The sequence below is a fragment of the Lissotriton helveticus genome, chromosome 8 (assembly GCF_964261635.1).
Source record: "Lissotriton helveticus chromosome 8, aLisHel1.1, whole genome shotgun sequence".
Taxonomy (NCBI): Eukaryota; Metazoa; Chordata; class Amphibia; order Caudata; family Salamandridae; genus Lissotriton; species Lissotriton helveticus.
In genome coordinates this window covers 1720976289-1720991847 of record NC_136069.1, presented here as the reverse complement: position 1 = coordinate 1720991847, position 15559 = coordinate 1720976289, and the positions used below count along the sequence as shown (strand labels likewise).

Sequence of the window (15559 nt, the reverse complement as noted above, 5' to 3'; positions counted from 1 at the left end):
GGTGAGATTGGCCTGCCCTCCCATAGGAATGCATGGGGAATACGTGTGTCCATGTTAGTTTCTGTTGTGTGGGGAGTGCAGGCTCGAGTTTGGTATGTGCGGACTTGTGTGATTGAATGTTGCGCGATGATGTGTGCGGCATAAATGTGTCTAGTGTGGAAGTGCCACTTCTAGAAGTTGGTTGAGTAAAACTATTTTCATCAGTATTGGCACCCCTGTTCTGTTAGTTTATTCTCCGGCTCAGCCTTACTGATTAGAGCCAGCCCTACAGTAGTTTTTTGTTGTTTTTTACTTCTAGAAGTTGGCATGTCTGTGTAATTTATGTGAATTGGCTGTCTGGCTTGTGATTGGCTGGAGCTGGCTGGTGAGCCTGGCTCCAGGAGTCAGGGTGGGTCTGCCCCGGTGGTGAGTGGAGAGATCTGCATGATTGAAGTGAGGGGGTGCGTGCACCTGGGACCTGAATAGGGCTGGGCTTTCCCCACACAATGCTGGTTCCGCCCACTGTGGTGCAACTGATATCCCTAGCCTGTGCAGTGAATGGTGAGAGGGTCTGAGCACACCAGAGTGCTCCAGAACCAGCTGCGTCTGGCTTTTCCCTTAACCATGTAGCCTAGACAAAGGATTTAGGTGTATAAAAAGGGGCTGTGACCCCTTGCAAAATGTTCTGTTCCTGGATCCTATCTTGGAGGGGGCCTGCTGCTGCTGGGCGCCAGGAGGACCACTGGGGACAGCCTCCTGCCTGGAGGACACTGTGAGCCGGCCCCTGGGCCAAGCCTTTGCCCCCCCTGCATTCCTAAAGGACTTTCCCTGGACCTTGTGACTGCAGTGCCTGAAAGTGCTTTATGTCCTTGAGGAGCGCATTTATTTTCCTGTTCCTGAGGAGCGCTTTTGTTTTCCAGTAGAAGCGGAGCATGTGAGGCCTTCGCAGCGCTGAGCTGCCTTTCATCCTGAGGGATTCCCTCCGTATTTGATACCCCTGGGCTGTGCTCCCTTAGCATTCGTTTCTTCAGAGCCCACGAGGCTCCCGGGCACACATATATCTCCAGCCCTCGAGGCTCCAATTTTAAAGGGGGCATTTGCTGATTCTGAACCCCAGAAGAGAGCCAGTATTTAATTTGTTTTTAAATGTCCGGAAATTAATAAAAATATATGTTTTAATTAATAAATATAAAAAACTGTCTCGTATTCTTTTATTTACAATATATAAAATAAATGTAAAATGATTAATTTTAATTTTAATAATGTATAATGTATACAAATATAAAATATTATTCTTACCTTCAGCATACTCCCTTTTGGTTGTGTTCCAAGCCCCGTTACTCTTCAACAAGGATCCTGTTGGAAAGACGCGACATTCACATAGCGAGCTATAGAAATACATTAATGACTTTTCTTTACATTGAAATCAATGTTCAACCGTGAGAACTTTTTCATAATTAATTTTATCATTTTTTTTCACACACAATTTGAATTTAAAATATGACAGAAATTATTTTAATGTATTCTTATAATATAATAAAATTATAAATACAAATTTTAAAAACTCTAAGTGTTGAATAGAGAACAAATATAAATTACTAAACTTACTCCAGGATTGGTGTAATACTAAGGTAAGTATGGGATATTGGAGGGGTATAAAATACTATTCTAACTGCAGGGGGGTGTAATACTAGGGCATGTGTGGGATAGTGGAGGGGTAATACATTACTATTCTAACTCCAGGGGGGTGTAATACTAGGGTATGTGTGGGATAGTGGAGGGGTACTAAATTACTATTCTAACTCCAGGGGGATGTAATACTAGGGTAGGTGAGGGATAGTGGAAAGGGTAGTAAATTACTATTCTAACTCCTGGGGGGTGTAATACTAGGGTATGTGTTGGATAGTGGAGGGGTATTAAATTACTATTCTAACTCCAGGGGGATGTAATACTAGGGTATGTGTGGGATAGTGGAGGGGTAATAAATTACTATTCTATCTCAAGTGGGGTGTAATACTAGGGTATGTGTGGGATAGTGGAGGAGTATTAAATTACTATTCTAATTCCAAGGGGTGTAATACTAGGGTATGTGTGGGAAAGTGGAGGAATATTAAATTACTATTTTAACTCCAGGGGGATGTAATACTAGGGTAGGTGAGGGATAGTGGAGGGGTACTAAATTACTATTCTAACTCCAGGGGGATGTAATACTAGGGTAGGTGAGGGATAGTGGAAAGGGTAGTAAATTGCTATTCTAACTCCAGGGGGGTGTAATACTAGGGTATGTGTTGGATAGTGGAGGGGTATTAAATCACTATTCTAACTCCAGGGGGATGTAATACTAGGGTATGTGTGGGATAGTGGAGGGGTAATAAATTACTATTCTAACTCCAGGGGGTGTAATACAAGGGTATGTCTGGGATAGTGAAGGGGTAATAAATTACTATTCTAATACTTGAGTATTAAAATTAATACTATTTAATCAAACAAAATCGTGTAATACTAGGGTATGTGTGGGATAGTGGAGGGGTAATAAATCATTATTCTAACTCCAGTGGGGTGTAATACTAGGGTATGTGTGAGATAGTGGAGAGGTACTAAATTACTATTCTAACTCCAGGTGGGTGTAATACTATGGTATGTGTGGGATAGTGGAGGGGTAATACATTACTATTCTAACTCCAGTGGGGTGTAATACTAGGGTATGTGTGAGATAGTGGAGTGGCACTAAATTACTATTCTAACTCCAGGTGGGTGTAATACTAGGGTATGTGTGGGATAGTGGAGGGGTTATAAATTACTCTTCTAATACTTGAGTATTAAAATTATTACTATTTAATCAAACAAAGTCGTGTAATACTAGGGTATGTCTGGGATAGTGGAGGGGTAATAAATTACTATTCTAACTCCAGGGGGGTGTAATACAAGGGTATGTCTGGGATAGTGAAGGGGTAATAAATTACTATTCTAAGTCCAGGGTGGTGTAATACTAGGGTATGTGTGGGATAGTGGAGGGGTTATAAATTACTAATCTAATACTTGAGTATTACAATTAATACTATTTAATCAAACAAAGTTGTGTATTCAATAGTAAAGTTTTATAATTATAATTAATACATTTTACAACTAAAAATATAAAAAATATATTATAAAATTAAATATAGATTTAAAAAAAATTATAACATTAAGAATAATGTAAAAAAAAAATGTTTAAACTATTAAAAACGTTCCCATAAATGCGTTGCAATGGCATGCATTGTAATGACATCTGCGTTGTAATGGCATGCGTTGTAAAAGCATGCGTTGTAATGGATCTTGCGTTGTAAAAGTTGCGTTGTAATGGTAGCGCGTTATGAAAGTTGCGTTGTGATGGTTGTTTCCCAAAATAATAAAATCCATGTTACTGCGTTGGGTGTACCGGAGGGTCTGGGACAGTGTCAGTGGCAGACTTAAAGTGGAGGTCACTTCCACTGTAAAATGCAAAACATACTGTGGCTTTTAAAACCAAATATGCAATACTTCTGTGCCTGCACACAGACCACACATAAGGAGGGTTGCATAATTTGTAATCACTAGTTGTACCTAATATATTTTTTAATGCAAAGACTATGGGGCAGATTTCCAATAACTGGCGCATCCCCAGGAATGCGCCAGTTATTGTGCGCCGCAGCTCCGCCACCCATGGTGCGCCGCATTTACAATGCGGCGCACCATGGGGCAAAAACGGCACAGATGCGTGACGCACCTGTGCCGTAAAAGTTGCGCATTGCGTCGCAAGCTCGACACAGCTCCAGCAATGCTCTGGGGGGCCCTATCTCCCCAATGCTGCATCAAGCCTTGCGCCTGCTTCAAGCAGGCGCAGGGTTTTGACGGAGCATGGCCTGAAAGTGACTGAGTGAAATCTTGTAGATTTCACTCAGCCACTTTTAGGGGGCGTTCCTGCGCAGGAACGCCCCGCCCCCCCTGCGCTGGAACGCCTCCTGATGGCGCAGGGCATTACAATGTGACGCATCTCCTAGATGCATCATGTTGTAAATACCCCGCACCATGGCACATCTTTTGCGCCGCAGCTGTATCACAAAAGTGACGCAATGGCGGCGTAAAAGAGGCGCAAGGGGCTTGTAAATCTGCCCCTATATCTCTTAACACAACTGTTTGCTACCATTCATGAACCGCAAACTGTCACAAGGCCAAGTGACACTCATAACAAGCATTGTTGAAGGCAAACGATCTAACTTTAATAGACTGACACTTTGAAATGCATTGGTGCCCGACTTGATTTGTGTGTGTTAGCTCCATACCTCAAAAAATGAACCCCAGCACTGGTCAAAAACACATTCTTATCATTAGCAGGTCATGTTGTGGGCGAAGTTCTGAAAGCGCTGGCATTTGTAATCGAGCCTTCCTGATTGGCACAGGCACTCTTGCACACGAATTCCAAAATATGCTTTTATCCCTAACGAAAGACTCAAAATTACCTTTATTTCATTTATTCATGTCCTACTTTTTGGGAACATCTCTATTTCGTTTGTTTGCACACATTCAATCTTATTGTAACAAGCAGGATTTCACATTTAGAAATAAAGTGAATAGATCAGCGTTGGGGAAATCAGTTTGAAATGAAAATGTTTCTCTTCTGGGCAGAGCTGGGAGAATTCAAAGTGGAAAGCATCCATGAAAGTGTTGGTGTCACTGGTTAACATGTGGCCATTTTGGACAATTCACAGTGTTTAGGGCCCTTTTCCTGTGGAGACTTGTATAGTGCATGGTAAGACCTCTGCAGACTGTGGAGCCAGCCTGGTTCTTTCTACATTGTCACTTTCATATGCACAACACATGATTGAAGCTTTCAACCTGTGTCAAGTACTATTCTTGAAGAAAAAGAAGAGGAAAGAAATACCCCCAGGGATTGAAGAGCTATCCAGTTCCTGCACACTGGGTCATGCAGTGTGATTTAGGAATGCTGCTTGCTTGAGACACGAAATGGAAAGTGTTTCAACCAAAGTGCAGTTTTAAATATTTTGCCGAGGACGCCCTGCTGCTCCCAAGTCTCGCGGAAAGGCCTTTGGTGGTGGTTATCAGTCACAAGAAAAGAAACTGTTTCTCTGGGGCTCCCAGGCACCCCTCTTTCCTAAATTACTTCAGCCAGAGATTCCATCAGGGCTCCTTGTTATCATGCTCAGTAAACATACAGTCTGCGATGTACATCCCTTGATGCTGAGCGGCTGACAGAAGACACAAGGGATATTTGTACATATCAAACCCTTTCACCAAACACCAGGGGAGTGATGCTGTCAAACCTCACACACCAGTGGAGTATTTTGTCATTTAATTGTTTATTAAGGAGTTTTGCACTGGACTGCATTTACCCTGCAAGAGCTGTTCATACCGTAACAACGGAAGCCCGCACCTACCAATATCATCAAAATACTGAAAGGAACTATGAAGGAGCAATCTTCAAACTTGGGAAGTGGGTTCTAGTCTTGGCATCGTCTCCCCGTGAGCCTGTTGTTGTTGTTATTATTTCCATTGTTATTGGCATCATCATCATCATCATCATCATCATCATCATCCTCCTCATCATCATCATCATCCTCATCATCATCATCATCATCATCATCATCCACATCCTCATCATCATCATCATCATCATCATCATCATCCTCATCATCATCATCATCATCATCATTATCATCCTCATCATCATCATCATCATCATCATCCTCCTCCTCCTCCTCCTCATCATCATCATCATCATCATCATCATCATCATCATCATCATCATCATCATCATATATGCAGCCAGTCACGAAAGTAGGTGACCCTGGTGCCTCCTTTAGAATTGGCACTACTTTATCTTCCTTGGTAATATCTGCTCTACAACAGGTTTATGTGTGAGGAGCGCGTGGAGGGTGATGGAGGCCTTCTGAAGCCTTCGTTGCGTGCAGCCGACTGACCTGGGTGGACTGACCTCATACCTCACTGTGGGCCTTGAACAGATTCAGACCACTCCTGTGCGCTATACAAATACGTATCATAGGAGACACCGCTGCAAGCTGAGATACAGGCACTACTGTCTCCGGCTACCATCACGCCTTGGCCATCAGAACTTATGTCCATCTGTGGGTAATGTTTGTAAACAGATGGAATCAGGTAAAAGGGCGGCACCCAGGAGTCTAAGCTGGAGGCTTTTCTTTAACCTGTTAGCCAGTTCCACAGGTCCTGGGAAGCTGCACTTGACCCCTCTGTCTCAGGTCTGAGGGGTCCTCTGACAGGACCACAGTGGGCACCAGTACCACCCCCATGATGCCCCAAATATGTGGTGAACAGTCTTCTGCAAAAGAGTCCTGACATGGAGCAGTAAAAAATGCGACTTCTAAAGCTAGTAACCTTCTCAGCTGTGCCTGAGGAGTCTGCCTTTCATTCCAAGGCAGGAAGGATAATATGGTGCTCTAAGGAGAAGAGGCAGAGAAACTCCTGAAATAATGTGCTGCTTTCCAGTATCATGATAAACACACCCCAGGAATAATGCGGTGCTGCCCATAGCGTGGCAGGCGCACTCCTGTAATAATGCGGTGCTGCCCATAGCGTGGCAGACGCACTCCTGTAATAATGCGGTGCTGCCCATAGCGTGGCAGGCGCACTCCTGGAATAATGCGGTGCTGCCCATAGCGTGGCAGGCGCACTCCTGTAATAATGCGGTGCTGCCCATAGCGTGGCAGGCGCACTCCTGTAATAATGCGGTGCTGCCCATAGCGTGGCAGGCGCACTCCTGTAATAATGCGGTGCTGCCCATAGCGTGGCAGGCGCACTCCTGTAATAATGCGGTGCATTCGGTACTGTGACAGACTCACCCATATATACCTGATTAAACTTACATTTGCCATGGAAACAAGCATTTGCAATGCAATAGGTCTCACATTTGCGAGAGTCTAAGTTCTTGTCATTGTAAATGATAATGCCTTTTGTTTATGTTTTAAAAACCAACACATAAAGAAAAGGCATTGTCATTTACAATGCCAAGAACTCAAACTGATGCAAATGCGAGACCTGTTGCATTGCAAATGCTTGTTTACTATGACCCCTGTCCCCTCTCCATTTCCGGACCTTCTCCTCCTCTCACCCATCTCTTTCAACTTTATGTCACCTCTCCTCAGTTCACCTCCTATCCCCTTCCGGTCTTTCCCTCCACCACTTCTTTCTCTTTCTAGTTGTCCTCCCTCTCTTCATTCCAAGTTTTCTTTGTAAAAATTTATTAAATGCGTAACATTTACCAAGGCATATCGACATGGTGTCTTTTTTTGCACAGTTTATCAGTTTGTTTAGCCTGTTGCTGCGCTGTTGCAAAACGCTTTGAGTGATTTTGCAGCCAAAGGAACAGTGCAGAATGCAGCTGTTCTCTTATTAGTACCAGTGAAAGTGTCTGTATTGTTGTTGGACCCGGCCTCGTGGCGTGGTCCTACCCCTCCCACATGGCGGGCCCCAGACGACATCGGCCCTCCACCCAGCCCGGGTCGGCCCTGGACACACCTCTGCACGACCTATCAACCACCAGATCCGCCACCCGGCGGCCCACCACCACTGACACGGCACCCTTGGGCCGCCCCAGCGTTACCGGTCCGGTGCCCACCACGGACCCACATTCCAGGCCCGACGCCATCTTGGGCCCATCACGTCACAGACACGTGGTCCCGGGCCAGCCGCGACCACAGCCCCAGCGAGCCCGCCATCGAGGCACCAAGAACCTCCGGGGGGTAGAGTGGCTACTCAACCAGAGACAAGGAGAGGGGAGTTTCGATGGCTCTCCAACCATCCCCGGACGCCTGGTATCGATCGCCCTCCGGCCTCCCTGGGCGCTGGCTCCACCCCCCTGCTGGGTGTCTGGACACCATCATCCCGGCCCCTCTGACCTCCAGGCGAGAGGGTCCGGACATCAAAGGACTCCAGACCTATATCTGGGCCAGCCCCGGAGTAGGACGGAGTTGTATCCCGGAGTCGAGAAGCCCTGCTGACGCTGTCGGCTGACCCTGAGACGAACTCATCTTGCTGCTCTACCTGGAACCTGCTGGCGCTACCGCGGTCCATCTTCGCTGTAACCACCTTGGAGCCTGCTGGCGCTGCCGCGGTCCATCTACGCTGTAACCACCTTGGAGCCTGCTGGCGCTGCCGCGGTCCATCTTCGCTGTAACCACCTTGGAGCCTGCTGGCGCTGCCGCGGTCCATCTTCGCTGTAACCACCTTGGAGCCTGCTGGCGCTGCCGCGGTCCATCTTCGCTGTAACCACCTTGGAGCCTGCTGGCGCTGCCGTGGTCCATCTTCGCTGTAACCACCTCGGAGCCTGCTGGCGCTGCCGCGGTCCGTCTTCGCTGAACCATCTGAGGGCCTGCTGGCGCTGCCCCGGCCCAACCTTCCGGAACCCCCCAGCTCGAGGATTGAGAGCTGTGCGTAGGGTCTCCCTACCACCGACCATCTATAAGACTGTCCCGCTACCTTACCCCTTGCCACGAGACTTTCCCGGTCCCAGGATCGGCTGTATATATTGAAATGATACTTATTGCCAGATAAAGCTTGAAAACTCTATCTACTTGTTGTGTACTTTTGTAGTGGTGTGATTACTCAGCTGTACGATTCTAGAAGAGGGCCCCCACGTCGGAGGCCCCTCGACGTCGCTCGGTCCCTTCTCTGAAGGAAGGGTAGTCCTAGGGGTGGTCAGTCAGACACCTTCTGCCGCCCCTGGGTTCGCCTTTCTAACATTGGTGGCAGGCGCTGCGATCCGAGCCCACGCAAAATCGTACAGAGAGGGATCTACCCGCTACAGCGAAAAAACACACGGAGACCATGACGACCCAAGGAACAAATCCACCTGCCGAATTCCAGAAAGAAAAGATGGAAGAATACAGCCACAAAGAACTAAAACAATTCTGTAGAATATATGGGTATCGCTACCACTGGCCTGAGCACAAAAGAGGACTTCAAATCGGCCCTACAAGCCTGGGTGGAAACCCGAGACAGGCCACCCCAAGAGGAGAATAGCCCGAATGGACAACCGGAAACCAGCGCACCCCCGACGGGGGAAAGAACCGCAACCCTAAACATGGACCTCATCTATGAAGACGCTCGAGAACGAGAGCGCAACCGGCTACACGAATTGGAGCTTGCACGACTCCGGTTAGACGGAGAACTCCAGCTAGCGGAGAAAAAGATAGCCCTTGAGCAACTACGGCTGGAGGGGGATCTAGAAGAAAAACGGAGACAACGTGACCTCGAAGAGAAACGATTAGCCTATGAACACGAACGGGGCCTGAAAGAACTCGAAATCAAAGCCAAGCTAAACGAAGATAGCACAGCCAGGGCCAAGACCTCGGCCCCTCCCGTGGACACCAAGGTTCACCTACCGAAAGATGTAGTCAAAGAATACTACAAGAACGACGACATCCAGCAGTGGTTCAAAGCCTACGAGGTGGCCATGACCGCCCATCGGGTGCCCCTGAAGGACTGGGGCGCCGGCCTGTGGGGAAAGTTTGTCAACGAAGGGAGGGACGCCCTGCTGGAACTTCCTGACACCGAAATGACTTCCTATGAACACATGAAAACGGCCCTACTCACACGCTACGGACTCACCCCCGAGATGTACCGGCATAGGTTCCGAGACTGTAAAAAAATCCCCGGTACAACTTGGGTTGAATATGTGAACTTTTTTAGCAGAGCCTTCGAGGGGTGGGTCAAAGGCAGTCAGGTCACTACCTACCAGCAGTTGGTCGACCTGATATTATGGGAGCACCTCTCCAACAACTGCTTCATTGAACTACGACAACACCTCTTCGACAGCAAGTTGACCGAGCCGCGAAAACTAGCGGTCGAAGCAGATCGGTGGGCGAGCACCCGTGTCCACCGGAACTCCACAGGAGAATACGGACGAGGGTCCCCGGGGAACCACCGGCCGCGAGGCGGCGGGTCTGGCATCAGCCGAGGCCGAGACCTCCCGCCGGGGTCTTTGCCCGCCTCCGCTACCCCAGCCTCCGGCCCGAGGGGGGCCCCTCCAGCCCGACCGGGACCACGCCCCAATGTTACGTGCCACAGATGCCAACGGCTGGGTCACTATGCCAATGATCCTCTCTGCCCAATGAACCAACGGCCCGGCACCACCGGCCCCCCCGGCCGACAAATCACGGCAGCTGCTCTAAGCGAAGAAAGAGATGAAGAAGAAGAGGTCCCTATGGAACCAGAAGAATGGGAGTCCGCGGCCATGTGCCTCGCCTCCCTGGGTGACAAAGACATGATCCCTCGGGACCAGATTCCGATCAACACCCAGAAGTACCGCCAGTGGGTCACCATCAACGGACAACGGGCCGAGGCTCTCCGTGACACGGGGGCCAGCATAACCGCCGTCCGCTGCCATCTGGTGACCCCAGAACAAATCTTGCCACACGTTCTGTGCCCTGTCCGGTCAGCGGACAATTCTGAGAGCCTGTGCCAGATGGCCCGCATCCCCTTCGAGTGGGGAGGAGTGTCCGGCATGCTGAAAGTCACCGTCCGAGACGATGCCCCAGTAGACTGCCTCCTAGGGAACGACCGGGAAAGTTCCCCCTGGGCACAAATCGAACAAAGAGAGCATCTGGGGATGCTAGGCCTTCCTGAATGGGTTTGCGTAACGACCCGATCCATGTCCACCCGGGACGCCATCCCCACCGAAGACAATCTGCCCGAAGAACCGGAATGGCCGGCACCTCCGCCACCCGCCACTGCCATGACAGAACCCGAACTGGGGCCGCGGGGCCCCAGCCATTAAGAACTTTCCGAGCTCGGGCCCCTTCCCGAACTAGCCCAGTGGCGCCAAGAAGGGGGCCCCACCCGTGAGCAGTTCCGTCAGGAACAAAGGACCTGTCCTTCCCTTGAGGGACTCCGACAACAAGCCACAGGAACCCCCTCGGGGTCCCACTGGGTCTATTGGGACCAGGACCTCCTATACAGCGAACAGAAAATCGCCGAGCTGGGGGCCGGCCGAGTGCTAGTCGTCCCCCTCCCCTTCAGGGGCTTTCTCTTAAATCTGGCACATGATGTGCCCCTCGCTGGGCACCTGGGGCAGGACAAAACCTACAGCCGCCTGGTGACCCACTTTTATTGGCCAAAGATGCGCAGCGATGTGTACAACCACTGCCGAACCTGTCCGACCTGCCAAGCCAGTGGAAAGAGTGGGGGGAAAATCAAAGCCCCACTCCAACCGTTTCCCGTGGTGACCACTCCCTTCGAGCGAGTAGGAATCGACATCGTGGGGCCCCTGGATCCTCCAACCTCTCAGGGGCACCGCTTCATCCTCGTCCTGGTGGACCATGCCACCCGCTACCCAGAAGCTATCCCTCTCCGGACTATCACAGCCCCCATAGTGGGGCGAGCGCTCATGGGGATCTTCTCTAGAGTCGGCTTCCCCTGAGAGGTCATAAGTGATCGGGGCACAAACTTTATATCAAAATATATGCGGTCCCTATGGCAACAGTGCGGGGTCGCATATAAGTTCACCACCCCGTATCACCCTCAAGGGAATGGACTAGTAGAGCGGTTTAATAGGACCCTGAAGGGAATGATCAAGGGCCTAGAAGAACCACTCCGGCGCAAATGGGACGTTCTGCTGCCGTGCCTCCTGTTCGCCTACCGGGAGGTACCCCAGAAGTCCTTGGGGTTCAGCCCCTTTGAACTATTATACGGACACCCTGTGCGAGGCCCCCTCAGCCTGGTCAAAGAAGGCTGGGAGCTGGCCGCCTCCGATACTCCGCCCGATGTTTTCCGATACCTCTTGACTCTCCGCAACCAGACTCGGAAGTTCCGGGAACTGGCCGAAACCAACCTAAAAGCCAGTCAAGAGGAGATGAAGCGCTGGTATGATGAAAACGCCTCGTCCATTGAATTCGAGCCGGGCCAACAGGTCTGGGTCATGTCCCCAGTTGGCCCCGGCGCCCTCCAGGACAAATGGACCGGGCCCTTCCGTGTGGTGGAGCGCAAGAGCCCCGTTACATACCTAGTGGACATGGAGTCCCCCCGGAACCCCCTCCGGGTCCTACACGCCAACCAGCTCAAGCCCCACTTTGTCCGCACCGAACTGAGCCTGTTGTTGGCTACCGATGACGGAGCAGAGGACGACTCCGAGCCTCTACCAGACCTCCTGAGCACCTCCGAGAAAGATGGTTCGGTCGAGGGGGTCTCCCTCTCTCCCACGCTGACCCCCAAACAGCGCCAGGACTGCCAGAAACTGCTGGGTCAATTTGCGAACTTATTTTCCCTCACCCCCGGGGTCACACAGTGGTGTGTTCACGACGTCGACACGGGGGACAGTCCGCCCGTGCGGCACCGAGCCTACCGAGTCCCCGACCGAGTCCGGGCCTGCATCCAAGCTGAAGTTTCCAAAATGCTAGCCCTAGGGGTAGTCGAACACTCAGACAGTCCATGGGCCAGTCCTGTCGTCCTGGTCCCTAAGGCCGCCGCCCCCGGAGTGCCCCCGGAGCTGCGGTTCTGCGTCGACTACCGGGGGCTGAATGCCGTCACCAGGACCGACGCCCATCCCATTCCCCGAGCAGATGAACTGATCGATCGCCTGGGAGCCGCCAGGTACCTCAGCACCTTCGACCTCACGGCCGGATACTGGCAAATCGGCCTCACACCAGGAGCCCAGGAACGGTCCGCGTTCTCGACCCCGGATGGCCACTACCAGTTTAAAGTGATGCCCTTCGGCATGAAAAACGCCCCGGCCACCTTCCAGAGACTCGTGAATAGGGTGCTGGCGGGGCTGGAAGAGTTCAGTGCCGCCTATCTAGACGACATTGCAGTGTACAGCCTTCAGTGGGATGAGCACCTGTCCCACCTCTGGAAGGTCCTGACGGCCCTCCAACGGGCCGGACTAACAATAAAAGCCAGCAAGTGCCAGATCGGTCAAGGGTCCGTGACCTATCTGGGACACCAAGTGGGGAGTGGCCAAGTGGCTCCCCTTCAACCCAAGATCGACGCCATCCAGGCCTGGGAACCCCCCGTCACCCAGACGGCCGTCCGAGCCTTCCTGGGGCTCACTGGATACTATCGGCGGTTCATAAAGGACTATGGGAGCATTGTGGGGCCCCTCACAGAACTGACCTCAAAGAAACTACCCCCGAAGGTGCACTGGACCCCCGAGTGCCAAGTAGCCTTTGAGACCCTCAAAACTGCCATGTGCACTGCCCCGGTGCTCCAGGCCCCCGACTACAGCCGAGAGTTCATCGTCCAAACTGACGCCTCGGAACATGGCGTTGGGGCCGTCCTCTCCCAAATGAACTCTGACGGAGTTGACCATCCGGTAGCCTTCATCAGCCGGCGCCTGCTGGCCAGAGAACAACGATGGAGCACCATCGAGAGGGAAGACTTCGCCGTCGTATGGGCCCTAAAGAAGCTCCGGCCCTACCTCTTCGGCACCCACTTCCGAGTACAGACCGACCACCGGCCCCTGCGGTGGTTGATGCAGATGCTGGGCGAGAACCCGAAGTTGCTGCGTTGGTTCATCTCCCTCCAAGGGATGAACTTCACCGTGGAACATCGCCCTGGCAACGACCACGCCAACGCTGACGGCCTCTCCAGATTCTTCCGCCTTGGCGAGGAGAATCCCCAAGAAGATGGGTGACTCTCCCCTGCCTTCAGCTGGAGGCGACGTGTGTTGGACCCGGCCTCGTGGCGTGGTCCTACCCCTCCCGCATGGCGGGCCCCAGACGACATCGGCCCTCCACCCTTCCCGGGTCGGCCCTGGACACACCTCTGCACGACCTACCAACCACCAGATCCGCCACCCGGCGGCCCACCACCACTGACACGGCACCCTTGGGCCGCCCCAGCGTTACCGGTCCGGTGCCCACCACGGACCCACATTCCAGGCCCGACGCCATCTTGGGCCCATCACGTCACAGACACGTGGTCCCAGGCCAGCCGCGACCACAGCCCCAGCGAGTCCGCCATCGAGGCACCAAGAACCTCCGGGGGGTAGAGTGGCCACTCAACCAGAGACAAGGAGAGGGGAGTTTCGATGGCTCTCCAACCATCCCCGGACGCCTGGTATCGATCGCCCTCCGGCCTCCCTGGGCGCTGGCTCCACCCCCCTGCTGGGTGTCTGGACACCATCATCCCGGCGCCTCTGACCTCCAGGCGAGAGGGTCCGACATCAAAGGACTCCAGACCTATATCTGGGCCAGCCCCGGAGTAGGACGGAGTTGTATCCCGGAGTCGAGAAGCCCTGCTGACGCTGTCGGCTGACCCTGAGACGAACTAATCTTGCTGCTCTACCTGGAACCTGCTGGCGCTGCCGCGGTCCATCTTCGCTGTAACCACCTTGAAGCCTGATGGCGCTGCCGCGGTCCACCTTCGCTGTAACCACCTTGGAGCCTGATGGCGCTGCCGCGGTCCATCTTCGCTGTAACCACCTTGGAGCCTGCTGGCGCTGCCGCGGTCCATCTTCGCTGTAACCACCTTGGAGCCTGCTGGCGCTGCCGCGGTCCATCTTCGCTGTAACCACCTTGGAGCCTGCTGGCGCTGCCGTGGTCCATCTTCGCTGTAACCACCTTGGAGCCTGCTGGCGCTGCCGCGGTCCATCTTCGCTGAACCATCTGAGGGCCTGCTGGCGCTGCCCTGGCCCAACCTTCCGGAACCCCCCAGCTCGAGGATTGAGAGCTGTGTGTAGGGTCTCCCTACCACCGACCATCTATAAGACTGTCCCGCTACCTTACCCCTTGCCACGAGACTTTCCCGGTCCCAGGATCGGCTGTATATATTGAAACGATACTTATTGCCAGATAAAGCTTGAAAACTCTATCTACTTGTTGTGTACTTTTGTAGTGGTGTGATTACTCTGCTGTACGATTCTAGAAGAGGGCCCCCACGTCGGAGGCCCCTCGACGTCGCTCGGTCCCTTCTCTGAAAGAAGGGTAGACCTAGGGGTGGTCAGTCAGACACCTTCTGCCGCCCCCGGGTTCGCCTTTCTAACAATTGTAATAAGTGCTTGGGAAACCGAGAGCACGCTGGCTGGCACGCAGTCAACGACATGTGGTCGACAGAACATGGAAAGAAATACATTAGCTCTAATAACCGCATGTGCACGTTTTCTCCCAAACTTCAGGTATTTCTCACAAATACTACAAAAATGTGCGATGGTCTAGAAGCTCTAACCAATTTGGGCTTTCCCGTGAAAATCTGGAGTTTCGCAAGTATTTTGCACACAAGTGTAACTTGTGTATAGTCTCCAGCTCGGAAAGCAAAGCAAGGCGTGCACTCAAGTACAAAGTGCTAGACAGTAACAGTTACGAGTGCAACATGGCTTCGGAGTACTCTTGAGAAAAAGCTGAGCCAAGTATCCACTCAAACACAAAATCCTTGTGAGTCTTTGGTGCCACATCTAAAACTCACCAGAGAAACCCAAGCAAGTGCTTAGCGAAGGAAAAAGCGAGAGACTCGGCGAATTACGCAAGGAAAACTCTATCGCACTATAATCACATAATCAATTATCACCCGTGTAGGAGTATTTGGTAGACGCTTAAAAAACAAGCTGGCTCCGTGGAGCTGACAGGGGGAGGGAACT

At 51.7% G+C, this 15559-nt stretch overlaps 1 protein-coding gene across 1 annotated transcript in view; it reads left to right on the top strand.

Annotated features, from left to right (window-relative positions):
• Positions 1 to 15315, top strand: part of LOC144774150 (uncharacterized) — a 37992-nt gene extending 22677 nt beyond the window's left edge. The window contains exon 3 of the mRNA XM_078659168.1: positions 15101 to 15315. Within this exon, the coding sequence (XP_078515294.1) occupies positions 15101 to 15315 (215 nt within the window). The remainder of the gene's footprint in view (positions 1 to 15100) is intronic.
• The last annotated feature ends 244 nt before the right edge of the window (positions 15316 to 15559 follow it).